Raw genomic sequence first — 23,101 nt, 5'->3', positions numbered from 1 at the left:
GTTTTATCCCATCCCATAAGGTATATTGGGATTAAGCTGACATCTTGATATGGTGCCCCCTCTGCTCTTCTTTCCACTACTACTCTGCTTCCATTTGGCAGTCTTCGGTAGGCTGAATTTACACTTTCGGCTGCGCTACTCATCTGATTTTTCTCCCTACTCAGTGATAAAAAACAGAGTATGGAGTCCCATATTTAAATTTGCATTGAGAACCACATATGTTTGATTCGGATTTTTAAAATGTAAGATTAGATTTTGTTTTTCTAGTTAAACTTATTTTTGCTACATCATTTTGTAACACAGCTGATTATCATCTCCAAAAGAATGATGAAGAAGAAACATAATCAACAGCATAGCAGGTTTGGAAGGGCACTTCTGTGTTGGTAGAACTAATTAGACATTACAGAAATAAAACTGGATTTAAAGAAATGTGTGCTGGCATGGTCGAGATGGATTACAAGTGATCATACCTGCAGTGGTAACAAAAGACCACTGCGTAAAGTTATTGTTGTAAGGAAAATATCACCTCCCATGGCTCTCATTCATTTGCCCAGACCAGAGCTGCTGGGCATTGCTAACAGAAATTTAGACATGGGTTTCAGGTTCATGTAAAGCTAAATATACAGTAATTATTGATAGAGAAGATCTAAAAAGTAAGTTGAAATAGTTTTTTGATTACCTCAGTGTATATGTCCTCTGATTCTGTTGGACTATAAAGCAGATTTAAAAAGTATTCAGGCCTCTTCACTCTTTTCACATTTTGTTATGTTGCAGCTTTGTGCTAAAATCATTTCAATTCATTTTTCCTCACTTTGAGCAACAGTCCATACCCCAGAATGAAAAATGCGAAAACAGAATTTGAGAAGTTTTTGCAAATAAATAAAAAATAAAAAAGCTTAAATATCACATTGACACAAGTATTCAGACTGCTGTTGGATTGGTACTAAAATTGTGACTTTGATATCAATACCAACTTTTGGACCTCAGTTCCGGTACCAAAACAGTTCCAAAGCAAATAAGATATCATTCCTACCCCCCCGACCCCGTCTTAATCCAGCGTCTATGATGTGCTGCACAATTCCTCCACTCCCTGGTGTCCGATGCCATCACGCCACACTAAGCACCGCTTTCCACTTGCTATCTGTGAACTCCAGATTGCGTTGCAGGAATGGTGATGAGGGGGTCGGGTGGGCTCCACCATTAAGTTCCAGTCATGTTTAAGCGTGTAATTTCATTTTGTGAACTTTATAAAATGGATGTTTTTCCACATCCTCACTAGCGAGTGCTGAGCGAAGGGGAGATGGGGATTAAGAGAAAGGATGACATTTACCTCCCCATACTTTATAGTTTTACATTTTTGTTTTTTCTGTACTTTTTTCGGACACTTTACTATGACATTTGACATATGGCTCAGGTGTATCCCATTCTCTTGATTATAACTGAGATGTTTCTGCACCTTGTTTGTGGTAAATTCAATTGATCTGATATGATTAAGAAATGAACACACCTGTCTACAGGAGGTTCCACAGTTGATAATGTGTATTTGAGCAAAAATAGAGCAAGCCATGAGGTCGAAAAAATTGCCTGCAAAGTTTAGAGGCAGGATTGTGTTGAGGCACAGATCTGAGGAAGGCTATAAAAAATCCTGCAGTGTTGAAGGAGCACAGTGGTCTCTATAATTAATTAATAGAAAATGTTTTGAAAAAACACAACTCTACCTAGAGACGGCCACCCAGTTGTGGTAGAAGGGCCATGATAGGGAGATGACTAAGAACCCAATGGTCACTCTGACTAAGGGGCAGAAAACCTGTGTGGAGATGGGAGAATCTTCTGGAAGGACAGTCATCACTGTCCCACACCACTCCACTGGGCCTTATGACAGTGTAGATTGACATTACATGAAAGCCCAAATGGAGTTTGTAAGAAGGCACCTAAAGCTATCTAAGGCTATGAGAAATAAGAAAACTCTGGTCTAATGAAACCAAGATTACCGTCATGTCTGGATTCATCACTTGGTAATACTATTTGAATGGTGAAGCATGGTGATGGAAACATCATTTTGTGGGGTTATTTTTCAGCAGCAGGGACTGTGACACTAGATAGTGTTGAGTTAAGGAAGAACAGAGCAATGTCCAGAGATATCTTTAAAGAAAACATGTTCCAGAGGGCTCTGTATCTGACTGGGATGAAGGTTCAATTTTTAACAAGACAATGACCTTAAGCACTAAGCAAAGGTAGTACAGGAGGGAAAACTCTACATATGTCCCAAATGAGTGTCTCTGGAGAGACCTGAAAATAGCTGCCCACCAAAGGTTTCCATCCAACCTTACGGAACTTAAGAGGATCTGAAGTGATGAATGGCAGAGAATCTCCAAATCCAGGTTTGTGAAAATTGCCACGTTATACCCCAGAAGACTCCAGGCTGTAATTGCAACCAAAAGGACCTCACCCAAATAGTGAGTAAACAGTCTGGATACTGGTGTTAATCTGACAATTCATTTTTTTTTAAAATCTTAATAAATGTATATATTTCTACAATCTGGCTTTTGCTTTGTCATTCTGTTTTATTGAGTGTTGCTTGATGAGGGGAAAAATGGATCTAAGTAATTTTATCACACGCTGAAAAATAGCAAAATGTGAACAAGTAAAAGGGTCTAAATACTTTCTGAATCCACTGTATTTTCAAAAGCAGTCTAGTAGAAATTGGGGAATATTTCAATGTGAAATATTACTGAGATACTGAGGAAATGAGTGAGATTTTTTATTTATTTATTGTGTGTTTTGGTATTGGAAAAAGCTTCTTTTAAATCTAAAATCTCTTAGATATTGTACTGAGTTATTTCTTCTCTCTTGAGAGAATGGGAATAGCCTGTGAACAATTTATATTCATTTGATAAGAAGAGCATTGGAATTCTATAATGCTTGTATTGCTGCAAATTTCTGAAAGAAAATTCCCAATTGGGCGGCATGGTGGCGCAGTGGGTAGCGCTGCTGCCTCGCAGTTAGGAAAACCGGGTTCGCTTCCCAGGTCCTCCCTGCGTGGAGTTTGCATGTTCTCCCTCTGTCTGCGTGGGTTTCCTCCAGGTACTCCGGTTTCCTCCCACAGTCCAAAGACATGCAGGTTAGGTGCATTGGCGATTCTAAATTGTCCCTAGTGTGTGCTTGGTGTGTGTGTGTGTATGAGCCCTGTGGTGGGCTGGCATCCTGCCCGGGGTTTGTTTTCTGCCTTGCGCCCTGTGTTGGCTGGGATTGGCTCCAGCAGACCCCCGTGACCCTGTAGTTAGGATATAGCAGATTGGATAATGGATGGATGGAAATTCCCAATCTATGTTTAAGTCAGAAAGCATTTGGATTATTGTGGGTTTCTCAGTATTTAGTAAAAGAAATGTAACATGCAATGTCACATGCAAATTCATTATGGGGTTACATTTTTATTTGAGTTGAAACTGTCTATATTCAGATATGTATCTGAATCTGAAAGTTTCAAATTAAAATGAAAATTTTGTATGTCGGCAATCAGCTTTGTTTTACTCTTGGTGCAGCATGGAGCAGTATAGCATTTTTCAGATTGCAATCGTCTGCTCGTAAATCAAATTTAAGCAACAGCCTGTTTGTATTATTTGGTGGGATAGCTTCTAATCTATTATTGTCAATGAAACAGACAGCAAACTACAAGATGAAAAAGAGCAGTTGTTTTATTTTCAGATAGAAAAAAGCCCCAGTATACCGTGACTCAATTCTCACCCTTAATAGGAAGAAGCACCTGCAGCAGTCCTCCCTCTTCTCACTGACGGAAGCACATGAGATCTGATTTATATTTCATTTACAGCTTAATTGAAACTTTGGCTTAGAATGAGGTTGTTGTACCATTTGTGAGTATCCAAAGATAATCTGTTTGACGGCAGCATAGATAAAGTCCACCTGCTTTTTTAGATTCAGTTGACCTCCCTGAATTGCCTGCTGGCAACGAGAAATGTGATCGACAGCAAAAACGGTAGTGTTAACCTGACCAGGAGATGCACATGCATTCAAGAAACTGTAATGAGAGTCAATGTCTAAAACACAAAGAAAATACTGCCAAAACCGTAAGACCTAAAGTGTAAGGAAAGTCAAAAGAAGAATTGCCAGGAGACGTTAACCTGTTATCACCAAAACCAAGATTCTGAAACTGTAAAGAATGTGGAAAAGTGGAATGCTATAAGTTGTGAACCAGAACACATAAAATACTACTATCCCAAAGATTGTAGGTGTTTGAGGAATGAATCCATTTTCTAAAATGGCGGACTGAAAGTGAGCATCCATTTAAAGCATTAGAACATTAGGCAAACTTTTGATGACAACAAGCCGTTTAGCCCAGCAAAGCTTGCCAATCCTCTCTACCTAATTCCTCCAAAACAACATCAAGTCGAGTCTTGAATGTCCCTAAAGTCTTACAGTCTACTACAATATTTGGTATCTTATTTCATATGTCTATTGTGCTGTGTTTGAAAAAGAAAAAAGTGTCATGTAGTGCATTCTGTGAGGAACCGTCAAACAATAGTGCAGCATACCCTAACAATGCAGTCACAAAATTTTGAAATAAATGTAAATGGAGTAAATGATGTGGCACACATGAAATGAAACGATAAAAGAATTTCTGTTGTTTCATTACTCTACAGAACACATGTATTAATATCTGGCCTTAATATCTCACTGCTTCCATACCATTAAACTTTGAGGGGGAAACACAAAAAATGTCCATTAAACTGGCATAAGAAACAGTTAAATTTTGCAGACAAATGGATGCAATGAAAGTGAAAGGCTCACAGTTTGTACAGTGGTCCTTTCTACCTGTTGTGCACAGTGGGACACCAAGAATTGTGTGTATAAAAATCCCCAGGAGAACTAATTTATCACATTCAGCTGTAGCATTCACAATAATCCTGTGGCTCTGGGAGGTTTGCTGTACTGGCCTGATTAAGTAGAGTTTGCCTTTGTGAGGTTTCTGCCCGGGCCTAACTTGATATTGTTATAATTATTTTTAAAATTAGTTTTATAGATTAATTGTTTTTTCTCAGTTTTCTGTTGTTTAATATTTTGCACTTGTTTTATGCAACATTACACGTTTCCATTAATTTGCAGTCATAGACTTTGTTATCTTATCAAGATAGGGACAGTCGTAGGATGCTCCCAGGACTACAGTTCTTTAGTGTGACTTGCCCCAATAAAATCAAACAGGTTTTCAATTCACATCTGAGCATGTTCAATTTTAATTTGTGAAAATGTTTTCTGTAAGTGACTTATTTAACAATATTATATTATAATAAAAATCCATGTTTGGGATTTTGTGAGCATACCACTGGATAACGTTACATGTGAATTTTGCAAGACGATAATGTTTGCTGTTGTCCAAGTTGGTCACCTGGTTCTATAAGAAGCTTTATATCTCCATTGTACTTGAAAAAACATGACATTAAAATTTTTTGGTACTCACTAGAAGCTACATGAGGCCAATAAAATGTACTTAATATAGTTTGTGGGTCAAGCTAAAAAAGAAAACAACAGAAAAACAGAAACCACAGCTCTCTAGTTAGTGCCAAGTCCCCCAACCCAGATTGGGAAGTATCATAAATTGAAAGTATCAGAAAAATAGAGGTACACAAGGGAGATATCTATGCTGGAAAGACCTGTGTAACATGGAGGGGCATTGGATTGAGTTCATACTTTTTTGTATGACATTTTGCCCACCCCAAAATACACTCCCCGGTGGAAATTGATAACAAACCCAGAGTGCACTGTGTGTGGGAGACCTGCCATCTTGGAACATATTCTCTCATCCTAGTAAGTGAGCATGTCAAAAGGAAAGTTCAGGTGGTGGCATGACCAGGTGCTGGTACAATTGGCTGTGGGATTGGAGAATGAAAGTAGGCGAAAGAACAGAAAGGTATGATCCATAGGATCTTTTTTAATCAGGTTGATCAGGCCAGGAGAGAAAGCGGGCAAAGAACCAAGGAGCACAAGAATACTGGCTACAGCAGTTAATTAAGTGATTTGGGTGGACCCTGAAGAGGCAACTCATATTTCCCAGGTAAATTATCAGCAGAAGCCTATGTCTCAGCTTTGTCCTTTGGTCCAATACCACAAAGCAGGTGGTCCTCCTAGAATTGAAGATGCCCTGGGAGGAGAGGATTGAAGGAGCATATGAGCTTAAGCTTAAAAAATATGTAAGCAGAGGGGATGGAGTGCCTGGAAGTTTCCAGAGGAAGTCAATTGCATGGGTTTCCAAGGAAACTCACTTTGAAGTAAACTGGTGTTCGTTGGGTTTAGAGGTCCATCTTGCAATAACTGGTGGATGTTATCAGCAAGCAGGCAGAGACAGCATCTAAGTGATTTTGGCTCAAGAGGAATGAGTGATGTTAGAATTTAGCTGCTGGAAGAGAGGTGGACAGAGCTTTATTGTAGATACACTGGAGGGGCAGTGGATGTGTGTATCCTTGATGCTTGTTGTACTATTGAGCTCCATCCGAGGTGTCATGGGCTTATTGATGAAGCGTCAGAGAATTAGGGTGTCCATTTGAAAACCCAGTGAAGACCAACAGTCTGGACCTCAAGGCCTTCTCCCAGGAAAAGAAGGAAAAAATGGAAGAAAATTCCCCCAAGAAGGATGCTAGGGAATAATAAGTGAGAACCACTCAAAAAAAGTACAGAATTAGTCTTGACAGGTGAAGCATTTGTGATGATTTTGTCTTGTTTTACTCAAGTTCCATAGGTAACAGACAGAAAAACCCTAAAGAACATTGTAAGAAAAGCAATGTATACGTTGGGCTCAATAGCAAATATTTTATTAGTCTCAAAATGTTTTTCATACTCATATATCTGTTTATCCGAAAAATTTTATCAGGGCACTGCAGTGTATCTAAGTCTGTGTTTTCAATGTCCACACAGTATTTTTCAGCCATTATTTTAAGTGCAGTAATTTCTCTTTCAAATGTCACAACAGAAAAATCCTCTTCTGCAGATCCCGCTTGGCTTCGGAATGACCTTTCATTATCCCCCAGGCGTAGCACACACAGTGTCTGCTGTTTCTGTCACAAGGAATATTGATGCCTGCTGGGACGTGGAGCCTACTGTGGGCTTTGGCCAGGCAGGTCACTTGGTGTTGTTTGGCAACCTCACTGTGCTGTTTTGATGTCTAGGCAGACAGATTAGTCATGATTTGGCTTGTTTAGCACTTTTTAAATATGGAAACGCTTCAGAGGTGCTTGTTGAGTGGATTGTTATATTTAGACACTAGAGTGAGATTACTCAAAGCAAAGGTGTTGTAGAGAGCTTTGTCAAACTGCAGTCTCCGCTGGCTTAATAGAGATTTAGTTTAGGTTTTGAACACGTCTAGATTTCAAAGTGTCTTGACTTACTTATGGACGAGTTATTGTTCTTATTGAGTTAAAAAAACATCAGCTTAGAGTTTAATTTTTATTTTTATGTGTTCATATGAGACTGGGATTTTTAAAGTTTAGGGCTAGCATTGGATCTTTGAGGGGCTTCATGTAGTGGTTAAACTGAAGCACATGCATATATTTCATTCTCAGACTTGCTTAATCTAGTTAAAGGTTGTGGGGGTCCAGAACCTATAAAAATCGACTGAAGTGTCTTCCAACAAGCGAGGGAGTAATGTCATTATATGTTGCACTGCTGCCACACAGTAGTTTGAACCCCGGTACTAGTCTCTGTTTGTTTTGTGTTGGTTTTACTTCTGGTACTCTGGTTGACCTCTCATATTTAGATTAACTGACATCTATAAATTGATCTGGTTGGAGTAAGTGCGAGTTTTTATATGCTTATAGGATCCTGATTGTGACATGCACATAGGACACAGAAGTTTTTTCATGAAAAATTGTTCATGAAAGGCACATTAACCTCTTAAATTTCTTTTCATATTTGTGGACAAGTTAATAGTAGAAATGCCTGAATTATGAGCCTTAATGTACATGTACACTCCACAATACTTACCTTTTTAACATTCACTCATCACTCATTCTCAACTCAGACACTGCCACAGTGCACTCAAGCCAAAGTGCACTGAACTATATCCTCGATGGCTCTATATTCTAAGAGAGGTCTGCATCATATTAACAATGGCTGAGGCTTGCTGCCTTAGTTTCACTACCTTAGCAAGGGCGGCACTCCTGACGGGATGCCTATATCATTTAGCTCTCAAATCATTAACCCTGAAAGGGTTCCACTTTAAACTACCAAAGCAAAGGCCAATAGCTGCTCATCTACCAGAATTCATGGAAGGCACTTCACCCCAGATAGCTACCTTTGAAAGGGCGGCACAAATACTCCGGCAAAGGCCAGGAAAACCTTCTGCCAGGTTACCTATATCCTTCCACTCCCAGAACACTACCTCTAAGACAGACCACTCAGACAAACACCAGCTCACTATATTGTGCTAATTTGGGACAGATAACATACACACAAGCGAGGAGAGTGTGTTGAGCAGATGGAAAGATTACTTTGAGAGGCTGATGAATGAAGAGAACGAGAGAGAGAAGAGGTTGGATGATGTGGAGATAGTGAATCAGGAAGTGCAACAGATTAGCAAGGAGGAAGTAAGGACAGCTATGAAGAGGATGAAAAATGGAAAGGCTGTTGGTCCAGATGACATACCTATGGAAGCATGGAGGTGTTTAGGAGGGATGGCAGTGGAGTTTTTAACCAGATTGTTTAATGGAATCTTGGAAAGTGAGAGGATGCCTGAGGAGTGGAGAAGAAGTGTACTAGTGCCAATATTTAAGAAAAAGGGGGATGTGCAGGACTGCAGTAACAACAGGGGAATAAAATTGATGAACCACAGCATGAAGTTATGGGAAAGAGTAGTGGAAGCTAGGTTAAGAAGTGAGGTGATGGTTAGTGAGCAGCAGTATGGTTTCATGCCAAGAAAGAGCACCACAGATGCAATGTTTGCTCTGAGGATGTTGATGGAGAAGTTTAGAGAAGGACAGAAGGAGTTGCATTGCGTCTTTGTGGATCTGGAGAAAGCATATGACAGGGTGCCTCAAGAGGAGAGGAGCTGTGGTATTGTATGAGGAAGTCGGGAGTGGCAGAGAAGTACGTAAGAGTTGTACAGGATATGTACGAGGGAAGCGTGACAGTGGTGAAGTCTGCGGTAGGAGCAACAGATGCATTCAAGTTGGAGGTGGGATTACATCAGGGATCGGCTCTGAGCCCTTTCTTATTTGCAATGGTGATGGACAGGTTGACAGACGAGATTAGACAGGAGTCCCCGTGGACTATGATGTTTGCTAATGACATTGTGATCTGTAACGATAGTAGGGAGCAGGTTGAGGAGACCCTGGAGAGGTGGAGATATGCTCTAGAGAGGAGAGGAATGAAGGTGAGTAGGAACAAGACAGAATACATGTGTGTAAATGAGAGGGTTGTCAGTGGAATGGTGAGGATGCAGAGAGTAGAGTTGTCAAAGGTGGATGAGTTTAAATACTTGGGATCAACAGTACAGAGTAATGGGGATTGTGGAAGAGAAGTGAAAAAGAGAGTGCAGGCAGGGTGGAATGGGTAGAGAAGAGTGTCAGGAGTGATTTGTGACAGACGGGTATGAGCAAGAGTGAAAGGGAAGGTCTACACGAAGGTAGTGAGACCAGCTATGTTATATGGGTTGGTGACGGTGGCACTGACCAGAAAGCAGGAGACCGAGCTGGAGGTAGCAAAGTTAAAGATGCTAAGATTTGCACTGGGTGTGACGAGGGTGGATAGGATTAACAACAACATTTAGTTATATAGCACATTTTCATACAAGTAATGCAGCTCAAAGTGCTTTACATAATGAAGAAGGAGAAAAAAGAGAAAATAAATCAGAATTAAAATAAGGGAACACTAATTAACATAGAATAAAAGTAAGGTCCGATGGCCAAGAAATGATTAGAAGTGAGTACATTAGAGGGTCAGCTCAAGGTGGACAGTTGGGAGACAAAGTCAGAGAGGTGAGATTGCTTTGGTTTGGACATGTGCAGAGGAGAGATTCTGGGTATATCGGGAGAAGGATGCTAAGGATAGAGCTGCCAGGGAAGAGGAAAAGAGGAAGGCCTAAGAGGAGGTTTATGGATGTGGTGAGAGAGGACATGCAGGTGATGGGTGTAACAGAACAAGATGCAGAGGACAGAAAGATATGGAAGAAGATGATCCACTGTGGCAACCCCTAATGGGAGCAGCCAAAAGAAGAAGAAGAAGAAGATTTTAGTATTTTCACATCTTCCCAGAATCCTTGTCTATTAGCAAAAAGTGCATCCACAATTCAACACTCTGTTAAAACATTGTTATTCCTGTCAATTTGTTATTTGTTGTTTAAAAGAAGAACAGATCTAACGGCCCTCATTTTTCCTCTTCTAAATTGATCTCAACTTTAGCATGCCATTTCTTCTCTTGCTGGTCCAGGCACCTTGTCTTCTGTAGATTCTCCCATCACTTCCTGACAGCACAATGCCATTCTATGAGCTAATTGCCTACCTGTCAAGTGCTTGCTCTTGCTTTTCTCTAAACCTTTTTGCTAAATGCCTGTCTAAATACACACTGTTTATTCACTTACATGCTACATCTTATGTAAATTGTCCTAAAATAAAAAAAAACAAATTAAATATTATGAGCGTTATTCAACAAAGTGAAAAAACTGAAATTGTTATCCTTATTACAATTGAAATTCTTACTTGCATATACTAATCAACATGCAACACGTTGCTACTCTCCAACACCGTAATTGACATGTTTAACAGCTTTACCTTAAAATTTCTGTCTTCCTTAAGTTAAATAACTGCTTTATTTTGAAATTTCTGTCATCCTTTCCTGAAAAATCTCGGTTTGTCATAAGATAATAGCAACAAATTATATACTAAATGTGGTAATGCATTCTGTTGCTTCTGCCCCTTCAACAAAAGTACTAACAGGAAAGGCTTGGTTGCTTAAACAAACATACTGTGTGCCTCAAATTAGAACAGAGTAAATAGAAAATATGATTTTTTCTAAAGAGGTTAGCACTGCTGCCTCATGGATTCAGTGTCCTGGATTCGATATATGCCCTTGGTCATTGTCTGCATGTACTTTACACGTGTCTCTGTGAATTTGGCCTCTGGGTATTCTGTTTTTCTTCCCACATTTCCAAAGACATGCATATGGTAATAACTGACAGCTCTAAATAAACATCACAATAAGAGAGAAGAGAGAACTATAACAACAATTACACATTGCAATTATAGTTGTTTATTGAGTGGGTGCTATATAACTGTATAATGGTTTTCTGATGACGATATATGATGGATTTTGCATCCGGTGTATATTTTTGAGGTGCGAATCTGATATTGGTAAATTGGTTTCAGATATTGATATTAAAAATCATACTGGTGACTTTCTCTTGACTGACACGGTTTAATCTAATCTTAGTAGTTTGATTGTTGTCATTGTTGAGTTAAAGATACAGTAAATTTAAAAAATATGTTATTACACTTCTCTCTTCTTGTGACGTTTGTTTCTGAGTAAGTGCAATTTTGAATTTTTCTGACAGTTATAGTGATAGTTGGTTTCTCAGCTCTTATAGACCCCATCTGAGGATGTGTATGAGTGATGCCTGTGGCATCCAGAGGCCTCATGTATAAACGGTGCGTATGCACAAAAATGTTGCGTAAGAATGTTTCAACGTTAAAATCGTGATGTATAAAACCTAAACTTGGCATAAAGCCACGCACATTTTCATGGTAGCTCATACCCTGGTGTATGCAAGTTCTGCACTCGGTTTTGCAGACTGGCGGCACCCAGCGTCAAAGCAGTGCTACTGTTCCTGTGTGGTTACCCTTTCTTTTTTAGATCCACATCCCTGATGCGGCTTTATAAATACACTGAAATTAACCGTATATTGTTTATTAGTTTAATGCATCTGATTGTAATTTACCTGTAACAATATAACGGTCCACAGAATGGTCAAACTATTCTAAATACCATAGCTGCTTTAGCTTTAGTTAGGGGTTGCCACAGCGGATCATCTTTTTCCATATTACTCTTACTGCACCACTCGGAGTATTCATATCACTGTATCTGAGTGGGGAATCACAGATCTACAGCAGCTGATCGGAAAGAGAATTATCGGTATACAGCATCAAGCACACGCTGCCTCAGCCATGCTGCCTATTGAACTGCTCTCATACGGCAAATGCTTCAGAGCCTTTCCTGTACTGAACTCGCGGTTCAGAAACAGTTTCATCCCAAGAACTATAAACGCACTCAATCAGTCCAGCAAGTGCACCTTGTAGAACTGTTTGTACTTATAAGTACAATTACCTCACTGTAAACTTGCGATACAGTTATAATATTGCGCAACCTGAGCCACTTTATAAAGCGCGTATTTACATATGATGACGATATCATTTTTAAGATGAAATGCAGCAAAATATGTTTATTATGTTATACAGGTAAAACTTTAACTTCATTTAAATAATGTATATTGTTAATAATGAAACATGTGAGGACAAGGTGCTGGCGCTCCGTTCACGGATTGTTCCGGCCTCGCGCTGTATTCTTGCTGTGGCTAGCACGACACTGGAAGGACGGATGGATAGAATAATTAAACACATACTATTGAAGATATTTCAATGTTCCTTAAAAGTTTTGAAGAATCGGCGTTCTAAGCTTACAGATGGCTTAACGTCAATTACAGAGCTGATTGTGTGGCGATTAGGTATTTGGAGAAAGAAAAGTAAGGACAGGAATTGGGGGTTATTACATTTGAGAGAGACAGTACTGCTGCAATAAAGTATTTCATTGAAGGTCGTGCATGGCGCAGCAAGCATCTTGCGTGAGACATGAACAATCACTGCACCACCATGTTCCCATGTTTAATAACATGCTTTAACTCCTATCATCATGAAAATGATATCACATATACATCTCAGTATTTTAATTATTAAGAGAGCTGTAATATTACGACTGTAATTCTGTATCCTGTTAGAGGAAGAGAAAGCCCGAAAGCACGTAGTGATTCACACACATAGAGCACATAGAAGATCAAATACAAAACAAATCATTTAATGTGCTACTTTAGTTATGATGGGATTTGAGAAACTAGTAAATTAAATGATTTAAAGATGAAGTTTATGATGTTCTACTTTAATGACAAAATAAACTACATGATTAAAGTGGAAATTTCAAGATTAAAGTTGACATTTCTTTTTTTTCTCTTTTTTTTACCCTAATAAGCTTTCATATGACACTCAGACGTTGGGCTACGACTCACCTTTTCACGGCGACTTTGATATGTGACTGTAGCTGCGTTTTTCCCAAAGTTTCCAAAATTCAGCAGCTCTAACTCAAAAAATGGGATTCAACAAAGGCCTGACGCGCAGAAATGATTCCACAGACAAAATATCTTTGTTTTTAAAAGTTTAGTTAAGTTTCAAAGTAAAACAGTTCACACAAAAAAGAAAATTAAAATAGCAAAAAAAAGGAAAAATTCTAAGAAAAATTTAGTTCTAAGCTTAATCTTGTTACATCTTAAATCATTACTAATCACTTATAATTTCTGAACCATTTCAAAACGGTCAGAAAACTGTATGCTTATCCCATTTCTAAGTTGAAAATGGGTCTTTCAAGTTCCTGTTTACTGGGACCTGTTCTAAACGCAACTGAGTTAATTATCACACTGTTTCTCAGTTATAGCAAGAAGGTTCTATCTCTTACTAACTTACAGGGGGAAAAGACTATACCATTGTCTATGACTATGGAAGAAATTATATTCTGTTCAAATTAATCAAACATTAATATGAGTTTAACTCAAAACTTTAACTTTCTAAGATTGGCTCTTACAGTGACAACTTCCTTTTTATTTCGGGCACTGTGCGACTTTGTGAACTTGTGCTTTCGAGTTTCTTTGACACTCTGTCACTCGATCAACTTCCTTTTGTTGATTATACCACTGTTTAAACCAACAAATAGTATGTTTTTCCTTGCCTCCACTTGGCATTTGTTGAAATTCTTCTATTTTCCCCCATGTTTTTCCCATCGTCTTTTACACAGAAGGCTGAGCTTAAGGGCTATTTATATTGATTTGCATATTCAAAGAGGCGTAATTCTGGGAGGAGTTGGGGTGGGACAGCAGGCGCGTACACGTGCGTTACTTTTCACACTGACTAGGATTTATGAATCAGAAGAACGTGGAAGTTGCCGTTCGTACAGATTTATGCATCTGGATTTTTTTGTGCGTAAGCACATTTCTGCTTTTGTCCGCACGCCATGTTATAGTGTGAATTCTACGCATGATGTTATACATGAGGCCCCAGGTGTATATTACACTGTGATGGACTGGCCTTATTTTAAGGTGTGGTTGCTGCCTGGTGCCCTGCAGTGCTGTGGTAGGCAATGACACCCATGACCCTAAACTGAAGACAGTGGGAACAATAGATAGATGAGATACAATAATTAAATTAACAGTATTACTTATGGGCAGCACGGTGGCGCAGTGGTAGCGCTGCTGCCTCGCAGTTAGGAGACCCGGGTTCGCTTCCCGGGTCCACCCTGCGTGGAGTTTGCATGTTCTCCCCGTGTCTGCGTGGGTTTCCTCCGGGCGCTCCGGTTTCCTCCCACAGTCCAAAGACGTGCAGGTTAGGTAGATTGGCGATTCTAAATTGGCCCTAGTGTGTGCTTGGTGTGTGGGTGTGTTTGTGTGTGTCCTGCGGTGGGTTGGCACCCTGCCCAGGATTGGTTCCCTGCCTTGTGCCCTGTGTTGGCTGGGATTGGCTCCAGCAGACCCCCGTGACCCTGTGTTCGGATTCAGCGGGTTGGAAAATGGATGGATGGATGGATGGTATTACTTATGAAAAGAATTCAAATGCCTTAGTACAAAGTAGCATTAGGGCAATATACTGTAAGTAAAAGGCTCATTTGTGTGCATTTACATTTTAATAAAGAAATTGGTTAAAGTTAAGTTTCAGTTTTATAGCATTTCTTGAGATGTAGGTAACCTTATGTCTTGTTAAAAATGGATATATGATTCTGAATTGCAAAAATGTAATAAAGTCCATCCATCCATCCATTTTCCAACCCGCTGAATCCGAACACAGGGTCACGGGGGTCTGCTGGAGCCAATCCCAGCCAACACAGGGCACAAGGCAGGAACCAATCCTGGGCAGGGTGCCAACCCACCGCAGATGTAATAAAGTATGTGCAGTAATTAACACATTTTCCAGTGGATTTAGAAAGTATGCCAACCCCTTTACTTTCTTCCCACTTTATTACCGTATATTGTGGGTTTCATTTTGAATGGTTACATTTTCAGTTTTTACCTAACAATCAACACTCAATATCCCTTAATGACAAAGTGAAAACATTTTCAGAAAGGTTAGCAAATTTAATAAAAATCAAAAACTAAAATCTCATTCATATGAGTATACAGACTCTTAATTCAGTACTTTGGAGAAATCCCTTTGCCAGCAATTACAGCTTTTTAGTCTTCTTGTGTCTCTTGGGTAATTCAAGTTTTTCACCCCTGGATTTGGGCAGTTAATCCAGTTCTTCTCGGCAGATCTTCTCAAGCTCCTTTAGATTGATTGGGAAGCTAACAATGACCCATACTAAGTCCTACTTACGTACATCTGGAAAATTCTGTCCAGTTGTAGACTCCATGTTACACAAGATCAACTAGACATTGCTTTACTACGAGTAAACATTGAAGAAGTTAAATATTTTCAGTTTAAACAAAGATTAAAAGATTATTAGGTGGAAGTGTTCAGAATTAATGCAGTAGATAGGAGGGTAAATTCCAGCTGTTACTTTTAAATGACTTATTTGACAAGAACAAGGTGCAAGGAAGTTGGATAACAGTAAATTTCACATATGTGATAGGAGCTATTTATTTACATAAAAAACATTAAATATGTTGTACATGGAGTAGGTTATCAAACAATGTAGCAGATAGTAGTACTTTGTGAACCATCAAATCTCAACTCAATAATATTTTGAGAAACATGAAGACAATAGGGATTGGTGAGCTAGTGTGGGCTCAACTGTTTGAGCTGCAATTTTCTGTTTTCATACCACTTTTCATCCCAGATCTGCTATTCACATCCTAATGACGCTTCAAATGAGTATATCTGGTGAGTGCAGTAGACAGACAACCACACATTCAGTGGTGCACCTCACTTGACAGCTCAGCATCCTAAGCCTTGTACAATGATGGTAGGACAAGGTAAAGGTGTGGGGTGCCTAGACAACCATCTGTGTTTAATAGATGGAAAATAAAAAGAATCAAAGAGATCAAAGTAGATAATGGTGGACTGTTAAGTTCTGCTGATACTGTATATGAAAATGCATCATTTCAGGAGAAGCATTTCTCACAGATATGGATTCTTAACTAAACTACAACTTCCAAAATTGTCTTTTCTTTACATACTGGTGGAGGCAGATGAGGGATGGCTTAAATAACAATTGACCCCAGTGCTCTTCTGGTGGTTCTTCATAATGTTTACAAATGAAAAAGGAGAAAAAGTCAGCAAGTGTGCCCTCTCTCATTTGTGCCCTGAGAATACCCCCTACTCACAAGTGTCTGACACCTTATTTGGGCTCTCCAGAAGTGTAACTGTCTGCATAGTCCACACAATTTATAGTGTACAGTAGTGTAGTGTTGTTGGGTCAAATGGAAAAGATGGTGTCAGGCAACATAGTCTAGTGGCAAAGTATTTAAAATATGAAAGTTGCCAGATTAATTCTCATCTTTAACCCATTGTATGACCCTAAGCAAGTCTATTAAAGGAATACTCTACCCGCAAAATTTTTTTATATATGTTGCCTAACTCTTCTCCTCATTTACTGATCAAGAGTCCTGTTTTCTGTCTAAAAGCTTGCTCCAATGTGAACATGTTTCATCTGTGTTCACTGTTCTGATTAGCAAGAAGTATCTATGTAATCATATTTTTGCAGTAAATGCATGCGTTTTACCTGTTAGTGAGCATACAGCTGGATAAATTGAATAATGTGAATTTTTTTGATGGATGTTTTTGTATTATTTGCTCTTGTCCAGCATTGGTTACTATAGATGCCAATTCCTTCAGAAAGTCTGATATCTCAGTCCTTCATGAAAATATAAGACTAAACATTTTCCTTGGTCATCACTATAAACTACATAGGGTAAATAACATATAAAAATATAACATTTGGGTGGAATATCCTTTTAATCTGCCAGTGAACTAACTGTAAAGAATACATGGTGAACAACTGTGATGTGTAAGCTTTTGAAGTGTTCAACATGAAAAGGCAAATTCTAAAATAGGTCATTATCGTATGATATGTAATCTACACAACATGGCGGAGATTCTGAAGGAACTCTTTGTGATCCCTCTAATGTTCTTACATTCCCACACATTTCACACTTATAACACTTAACAGTCAATAAACAGACTTGTGAGGGATTACTGCAATGAAAAATACAAATCCGCCTTCTGTAGATTTATTCAGTCAGTCAGTCATTACACAACCCACTATATCCTAACACAGGGTCACGAGGGTCGGCTGGAGCAAATCCCAGCCAGCATAGGGTGCAAGGCAGGAACAAATCCCCGGGCAGGGCGCCAGCCCACTGCAGAGCACACACACACACACCAAACACACACTAAAGACAATTTAGGATCGCCAATGCACCTAACCCATGCAGACATGGGGAGAACATGCAAACTCCATGCAGTGAGGATCCGGGAAGTGAACCCAGGTGTCCTTACTGTGATGTAGCAGTGCCACCGTGCTGCCCTGTAGATTTATTTCATGAAAAAAAAAATCACTGAAAGATTTTCATTGTTGCATTTCATTGAATCAATCAATGCTTAATAGCATAAACACCATTACATTTGGAGGACTGGACACTGCTGAAATTACTTTATTTTTATTTTGGACAAAAACATGTTTTTATGTATGTACATCCACACCATATAAAAACTGAATGTAGCACCTAGTCGGTTGGTTAATGGCTTCCAATGGGTACAATGGAGTGAAGGTTGGCTGAGATATTTCTGACATGTTGGCTAGTTTTCCTGAGAAGTGACAACAGGTAGTCTATAAAAAATGAATGAATAACCAAAAAAGTTCTACAGCACAAATAAGCTGCATTGTTCCTATAAAAAATGAACTAAAATAGAATTTGAATATCATATTCATCACTCTGCTTGGAGTTTGCATGTTCTCCCCGTGTCTGCGTGGGTTTCCTCCGGGCGCTCCGGTTTCCTCCCACACTCCAAAGACATGCAGGTTAGGTGGATTGGCGATTCTAAATTGGCCCTAGTGTGTGCTTGGTGTGTGGGTGTGTTTGTGTGTGTCCTGCGGTGGGTTGGCACCCTGCCCAGGATTGTTTCCTGCCTTGTGCCCTGTGTTGGCTGGGATTGGCTCCAGCAGACCCCCGTGACCCTGTGTTCGGATTCAGCGGGTTAGAAAATGGATGGATGGATGGATGGATATTCATCACTTATAAAGTTTAATATGTTTTTAACGTCATTGAATGTTATAGTAACAACTCAGTAATATGAATTATAAAACATCTGAGTCTTTATTCAGCTGGTTCGGCTGCATGTTCCTATTTCATGAAGGCAGTTCCTAAGATATCTCATTATGTATAATATAAATATTCTGAAATCTGAAATACTTCTGGTCTCAGTTATTTCAGATTAGGGATACTCAACCTGTATTTGGTTATGTTTGTTTGGAAATGGAGTTAGGAACTTATCACAAACGGTATGAGACCTTCAAAAATGCACCAGAGCTCTTCCTATTACCTCCCATATCCTATATTTGTTTAAATCTTTTTAACCTTTCTCTTGTTATAAAATAAACTGGGCAAAATCCTCAACTTCTAGATCTTAATGTCCTCTGTTGACAAGACTCCCTTCCCTCTTTGATACCAGTGTCTTGCAGGCTCAGATATTTATAAATAGATATATCTACTCATCTTCAGATATTGTCTGCCATAACTTTTGCCACATACTCACTGATGCTGGAGCTTCTGTTAAGGATTGTTCAAAGATCCTTCTTTCTTTTCAGTTTTGGCTTGCAGTTATTCTCCCTTGTTTTAACTTCATCAGCTCCATTTTACCTCTTCCACCCCCAGCTCTGCTCTGTCAATTGGTGACAAGGCATGAAATTTCCTCACTGGCAACACCAGGGAGTCAGCCTTCTGGGCAGTCTGTTTTACAGTTTGGGCCTTTTGGCATTCCAGTCTCTCCAGTCTTGTTTTCATCTTCCTAGTTTATACTTTTTCTTGTATTTGCATCTCCAGTCAGCATTTAGTGCATGAGGCATCTCTTTATCTGATCAAGTTTCTTTTTCTTTGTTTTGCTCCTCTGCTATCTTAAAGAGGCCTGTCTCCACTCTTTATTCTTCACTTTGTAAATCTACTTACAAAACTCTTTCTTTAATTCCACAATGGTCCTGTGATCTTGCTCCACTGCATTCTCCTCTCTGCTAGCAAAATGTTTATAAGAATGTGAGATTTTCTTCCAGAAACCCTATCTACCAATTCACCCAACTCAAAATAATTCATAGACTTTACCCTATGCCTTGTAAACATTTTCTTATAAGTCTTTCTTCTAAATTCACTTTGTCATTTATGTTCTCTTGCTTTACCGGGCAACTTCCTCCATATCTTTTGTCTTTGCCCTCCCGTTCTGTCTTTCTGGTTATAGAAATGCTCATTTCTCTCTTTCTTTCTGTCTGTAAACATCATTTCTATTCCTCAGACTCTACTTCTGTTGGACCTGTCAAAGATTTCTGTCATCTCTCACCAGTGTGAACTGTTCTGCCTTGGCACTATAGCAGCTAAATTACTTCTTATCTCTTGTTGGAACTCTCCCAAGCTTTTTTCTTTTGACAGTTGGCTATCTTCTTTGGTTAATCTAATTCATTTGTAATGTTGTTTGATGAAACTTGCCGAAGCTTTTTTCACAGTGAATATGCAGCTTTCACCGGTTACCTTGTTCACCAAATATATATTTCTGGAAGCTTGCCTTACAACTGGCTTAGATGAACATTTTTTCCCCATGATGCTTTGGGAGGCCAGCATGACATCACAGAGCTGTATCAGCCATTCACAGAACTTTCACACATGCCTACTGTAAGACTGTTGCCAAGCCGGATTTCCATCCCGCATGCTTTATTTTCTTGCATTATTTTCATTTGAAGGGTACATTCGCTGACCATAATGAGTGTTGCCATTCTGATATATAACACAGATCACTTTGCACTGGCAGTTTAGCACTGCATAGCTAATTAGCATTTGCCAAGCTACTATATCTAAACAAGTCTTAAATTAACCCTCTCCTTGTCATAAAACACAGTAGACCCTGTGAAAAAATAATAATAACCAAAGATTGTGTGCCACAAGATTGGTAATCTGTGAGTGCAATGATCTGTATTTCATTTACTTATTGCTAGTTGAGTCTGTTGTATTTTATTTTTGGTATTCTTTCCATCTGTGTCCTTTGGTATTTGAGTCACCCTGGTGTAGTGGTTAGCACTGCTGCCTCACAGCTCAAGTCATGTTTTTGGCCACAATAACTGGAACACTTAAAAGACCACTGTACCTTTATAATCCACTCAGAACTAATTCAGTTCCTCCTTCCCTATTGTCTTCAAAGCAGATTGATGAGTTCAGTGAAATTCCTGACCATTTCCATGATTTATCCAAAATTACGGTGCAGAGAACTCCATTGGGTTCGCTGATCACTATTCATTGGAACTGTCAACCTCTCTCTCATCACTATTTTTTGGAATTGTAAAACTCTTGGATTATTGGAGCATCCTTCAGAATCCATTGAGATCTGGTCTATCTCAGTTTTTAAAACAGTTAGGTTAATTTGGAAGTGTGCCTGATGCCTTTGTTACCTAATTATTTTCCTCCTCTTCATCTATGCATTTTAACTCTGCTGCTAGTTTTTGGGGGTAGGGATATTCGGGGGCAGGGGGAGGGATTATGTGAGGGTACTGGGAGCCATTGGTTGTATACACTTTTTCCCTTTATCATTTGTCCTTCTTTATGTGTATGTTAAAGTCTTTGAATCAATAAAAAGTTGATCACGAAAAAGGGCACCAGATCAGGTACCTCCTGAGACTGCGGCCTTCCAGGGTGAGAAGTAGGGAAACTGACTTTAAAGTTCAAAAATACCTTTAACTAATCTACAATGTCTATAATGACTTCCAAAGGAAAATAAACAGTAAAACACCTTTGGCTTGAAGAGACAAACTGAGCAAAGTTATCTTTATAGAGGGGGATTTGATTGAAAAATAGGAAAAATACAAAAAAAGGCTCAAAAGAGTAAAAAGGAGTTGCCTGAACAGGAAGTCCATAGCAAACAAGTCACAATACATAATCTGAAAGAATTAAGCAAGAAAAAGAACAAAATAATATAAAACCGAGTCCTAATACTGAGGATATTCCATATATTAAATATGGTATATATTAGAGATGGTGGAAATATGTCTTGTACGGATATAAAGTGACAGTAACATTTTAACCTTCAATTGAGTAAGTGTGCATTAAACCGTAACATTTGTACTTGGCTGGTATCAATTACATTATAATTGAATATCATTATAATTAAATGAAACAAAGAACAAATCACACTAACAGGAACAAGAGCAGGATTTCCTCCCCATGACTAACCAAGCAAGAGACAACTTATTTTCCCTGATTCCTTCCATAGACTTATTAATGCATATGTCATTTTATTTCTATTCTGCTGTGGGAGTATTAATCAAGAGAGACAAACACCTGACTTCAGTGTGATGTGTTGTATTGCAGGTGGAGGGCACTGTGCTGGATGGCGAAATGGAGTGCATGGTGCTGCAGGACAGGAGAGAACTGGAAGAGGAGGTTTGGAAGCCAGAATTAAACCAGAATCACTGTCAAGATGTGGTGAAGGATTACCTACAAATGCACTACAGTCCAGACTTTGTGAGTAGAAAATTTCAATAAAGAAAATTATGCTAATGGGTGGGAAGGATTTAAGTTTCTTCATAATCGTAGAAACCTAATGAGTCTGGTTAATTCACAAGTGTTTATAACAATTTCTGTAATATGAAGTAAATTTGTACTTTTTATTTATACTGCTTGTGAATTGGGTGGATTATTATTCCTCAAAAATACTGAATGTAACAATAATGAGGGAAACATCAAGACATAAAATTAAGTCAGTATCTGTTTTTCCAATTAATCAGCAGATCATGGCAGCGGATATTTGAATAATTAATCAGTTAATCAAGAACATGGAAACACAGCTGAATATTAGGGTTACCAGGTAGCGTGGCAGACAGTAGGGACCTTTAAAACTAGATTTGATGTTACTTTGGAAAAATTAAGTGAATAGGACCAGTGAGCTTTGTTGGGCTGAAAGGACTGTTCTCTTCTAGATTTTTATAATGTTCTACCCTTGGTACCCCAGCTCTCTTGCTTGGTTTTGCATACTTTCATTTTAAGAAAAACTAGAGAGAGTGTTGGTATTTCATTATTTTTGTCTTGTATATAATAATGCACACACTAAGAATATTTTTAATGAAAGCTAAATTTATTATAAATGTATTTTATATTGTTTACAGTCCTGCGGTGGGTTGGCACCCTGCCCGGGATTGGTTCCTGCCTTGTGCCCTGTGTTGGCTGGGATTGGCTCCAGCAGACCCCCGTGACCCTGTGTTCAGATTCAGCGGGTTGGAAAATGGATGGATGGATAATCAGTACATTTGTATGTAATATAACTTTAAAAACAAAACATTCTTTAATATAACATTTTGATATTTCCCCAGGGGCGGCACGGTGGCGCAGTGGGTAGCGCTGCTGCCTCGCAGTTAGGAGACCTGGGGACCTGGGTTCGCTTCCCGGGTCCTCCCTGCGTGGAGTTTGCATGTTCTCCCCGTGTCTGCGTGGGTTTCCTTCCACAGTCCAAAGACATGCAGGTTAGGTGGATTGGCGATTCTAAATTGGCCCTAGTGTGTGCTTGGTGTGTGGGTGTGTTTGTGTGTGTCCTGCGGTGGGTTGGCACCCTGCCCGGGATTGGTTCCTGCCTTGTGCCCTGTGTTGGCTGGGATTGGCTCCAGCAGA

At 39.2% G+C, this 23,101-nt stretch overlaps 1 protein-coding gene across 1 annotated transcript in view; it reads left to right on the top strand.

Annotated features, from left to right (window-relative positions):
• si:ch211-63p21.1 (uncharacterized) overlaps window positions 1-23,101 on the top strand; it is a 64,881-nt gene that overhangs the window by 4,438 nt on the left and 37,342 nt on the right. Inside the window, exon 2 of the mRNA XM_028793559.2 lies at window positions 21,809-21,961. Coding sequence (XP_028649392.1) covers window positions 21,809-21,961 — 153 coding nt within the window. The remainder of the gene's footprint in view (window positions 1-21,808; window positions 21,962-23,101) is intronic.

The sequence above is a fragment of the Erpetoichthys calabaricus genome, chromosome 2 (assembly GCF_900747795.2).
Source record: "Erpetoichthys calabaricus chromosome 2, fErpCal1.3, whole genome shotgun sequence".
NCBI classification, from domain to species: domain Eukaryota; kingdom Metazoa; phylum Chordata; class Cladistia; order Polypteriformes; family Polypteridae; genus Erpetoichthys; species Erpetoichthys calabaricus.
This window is presented reverse-complemented; position numbering and strand designations above follow the sequence as displayed.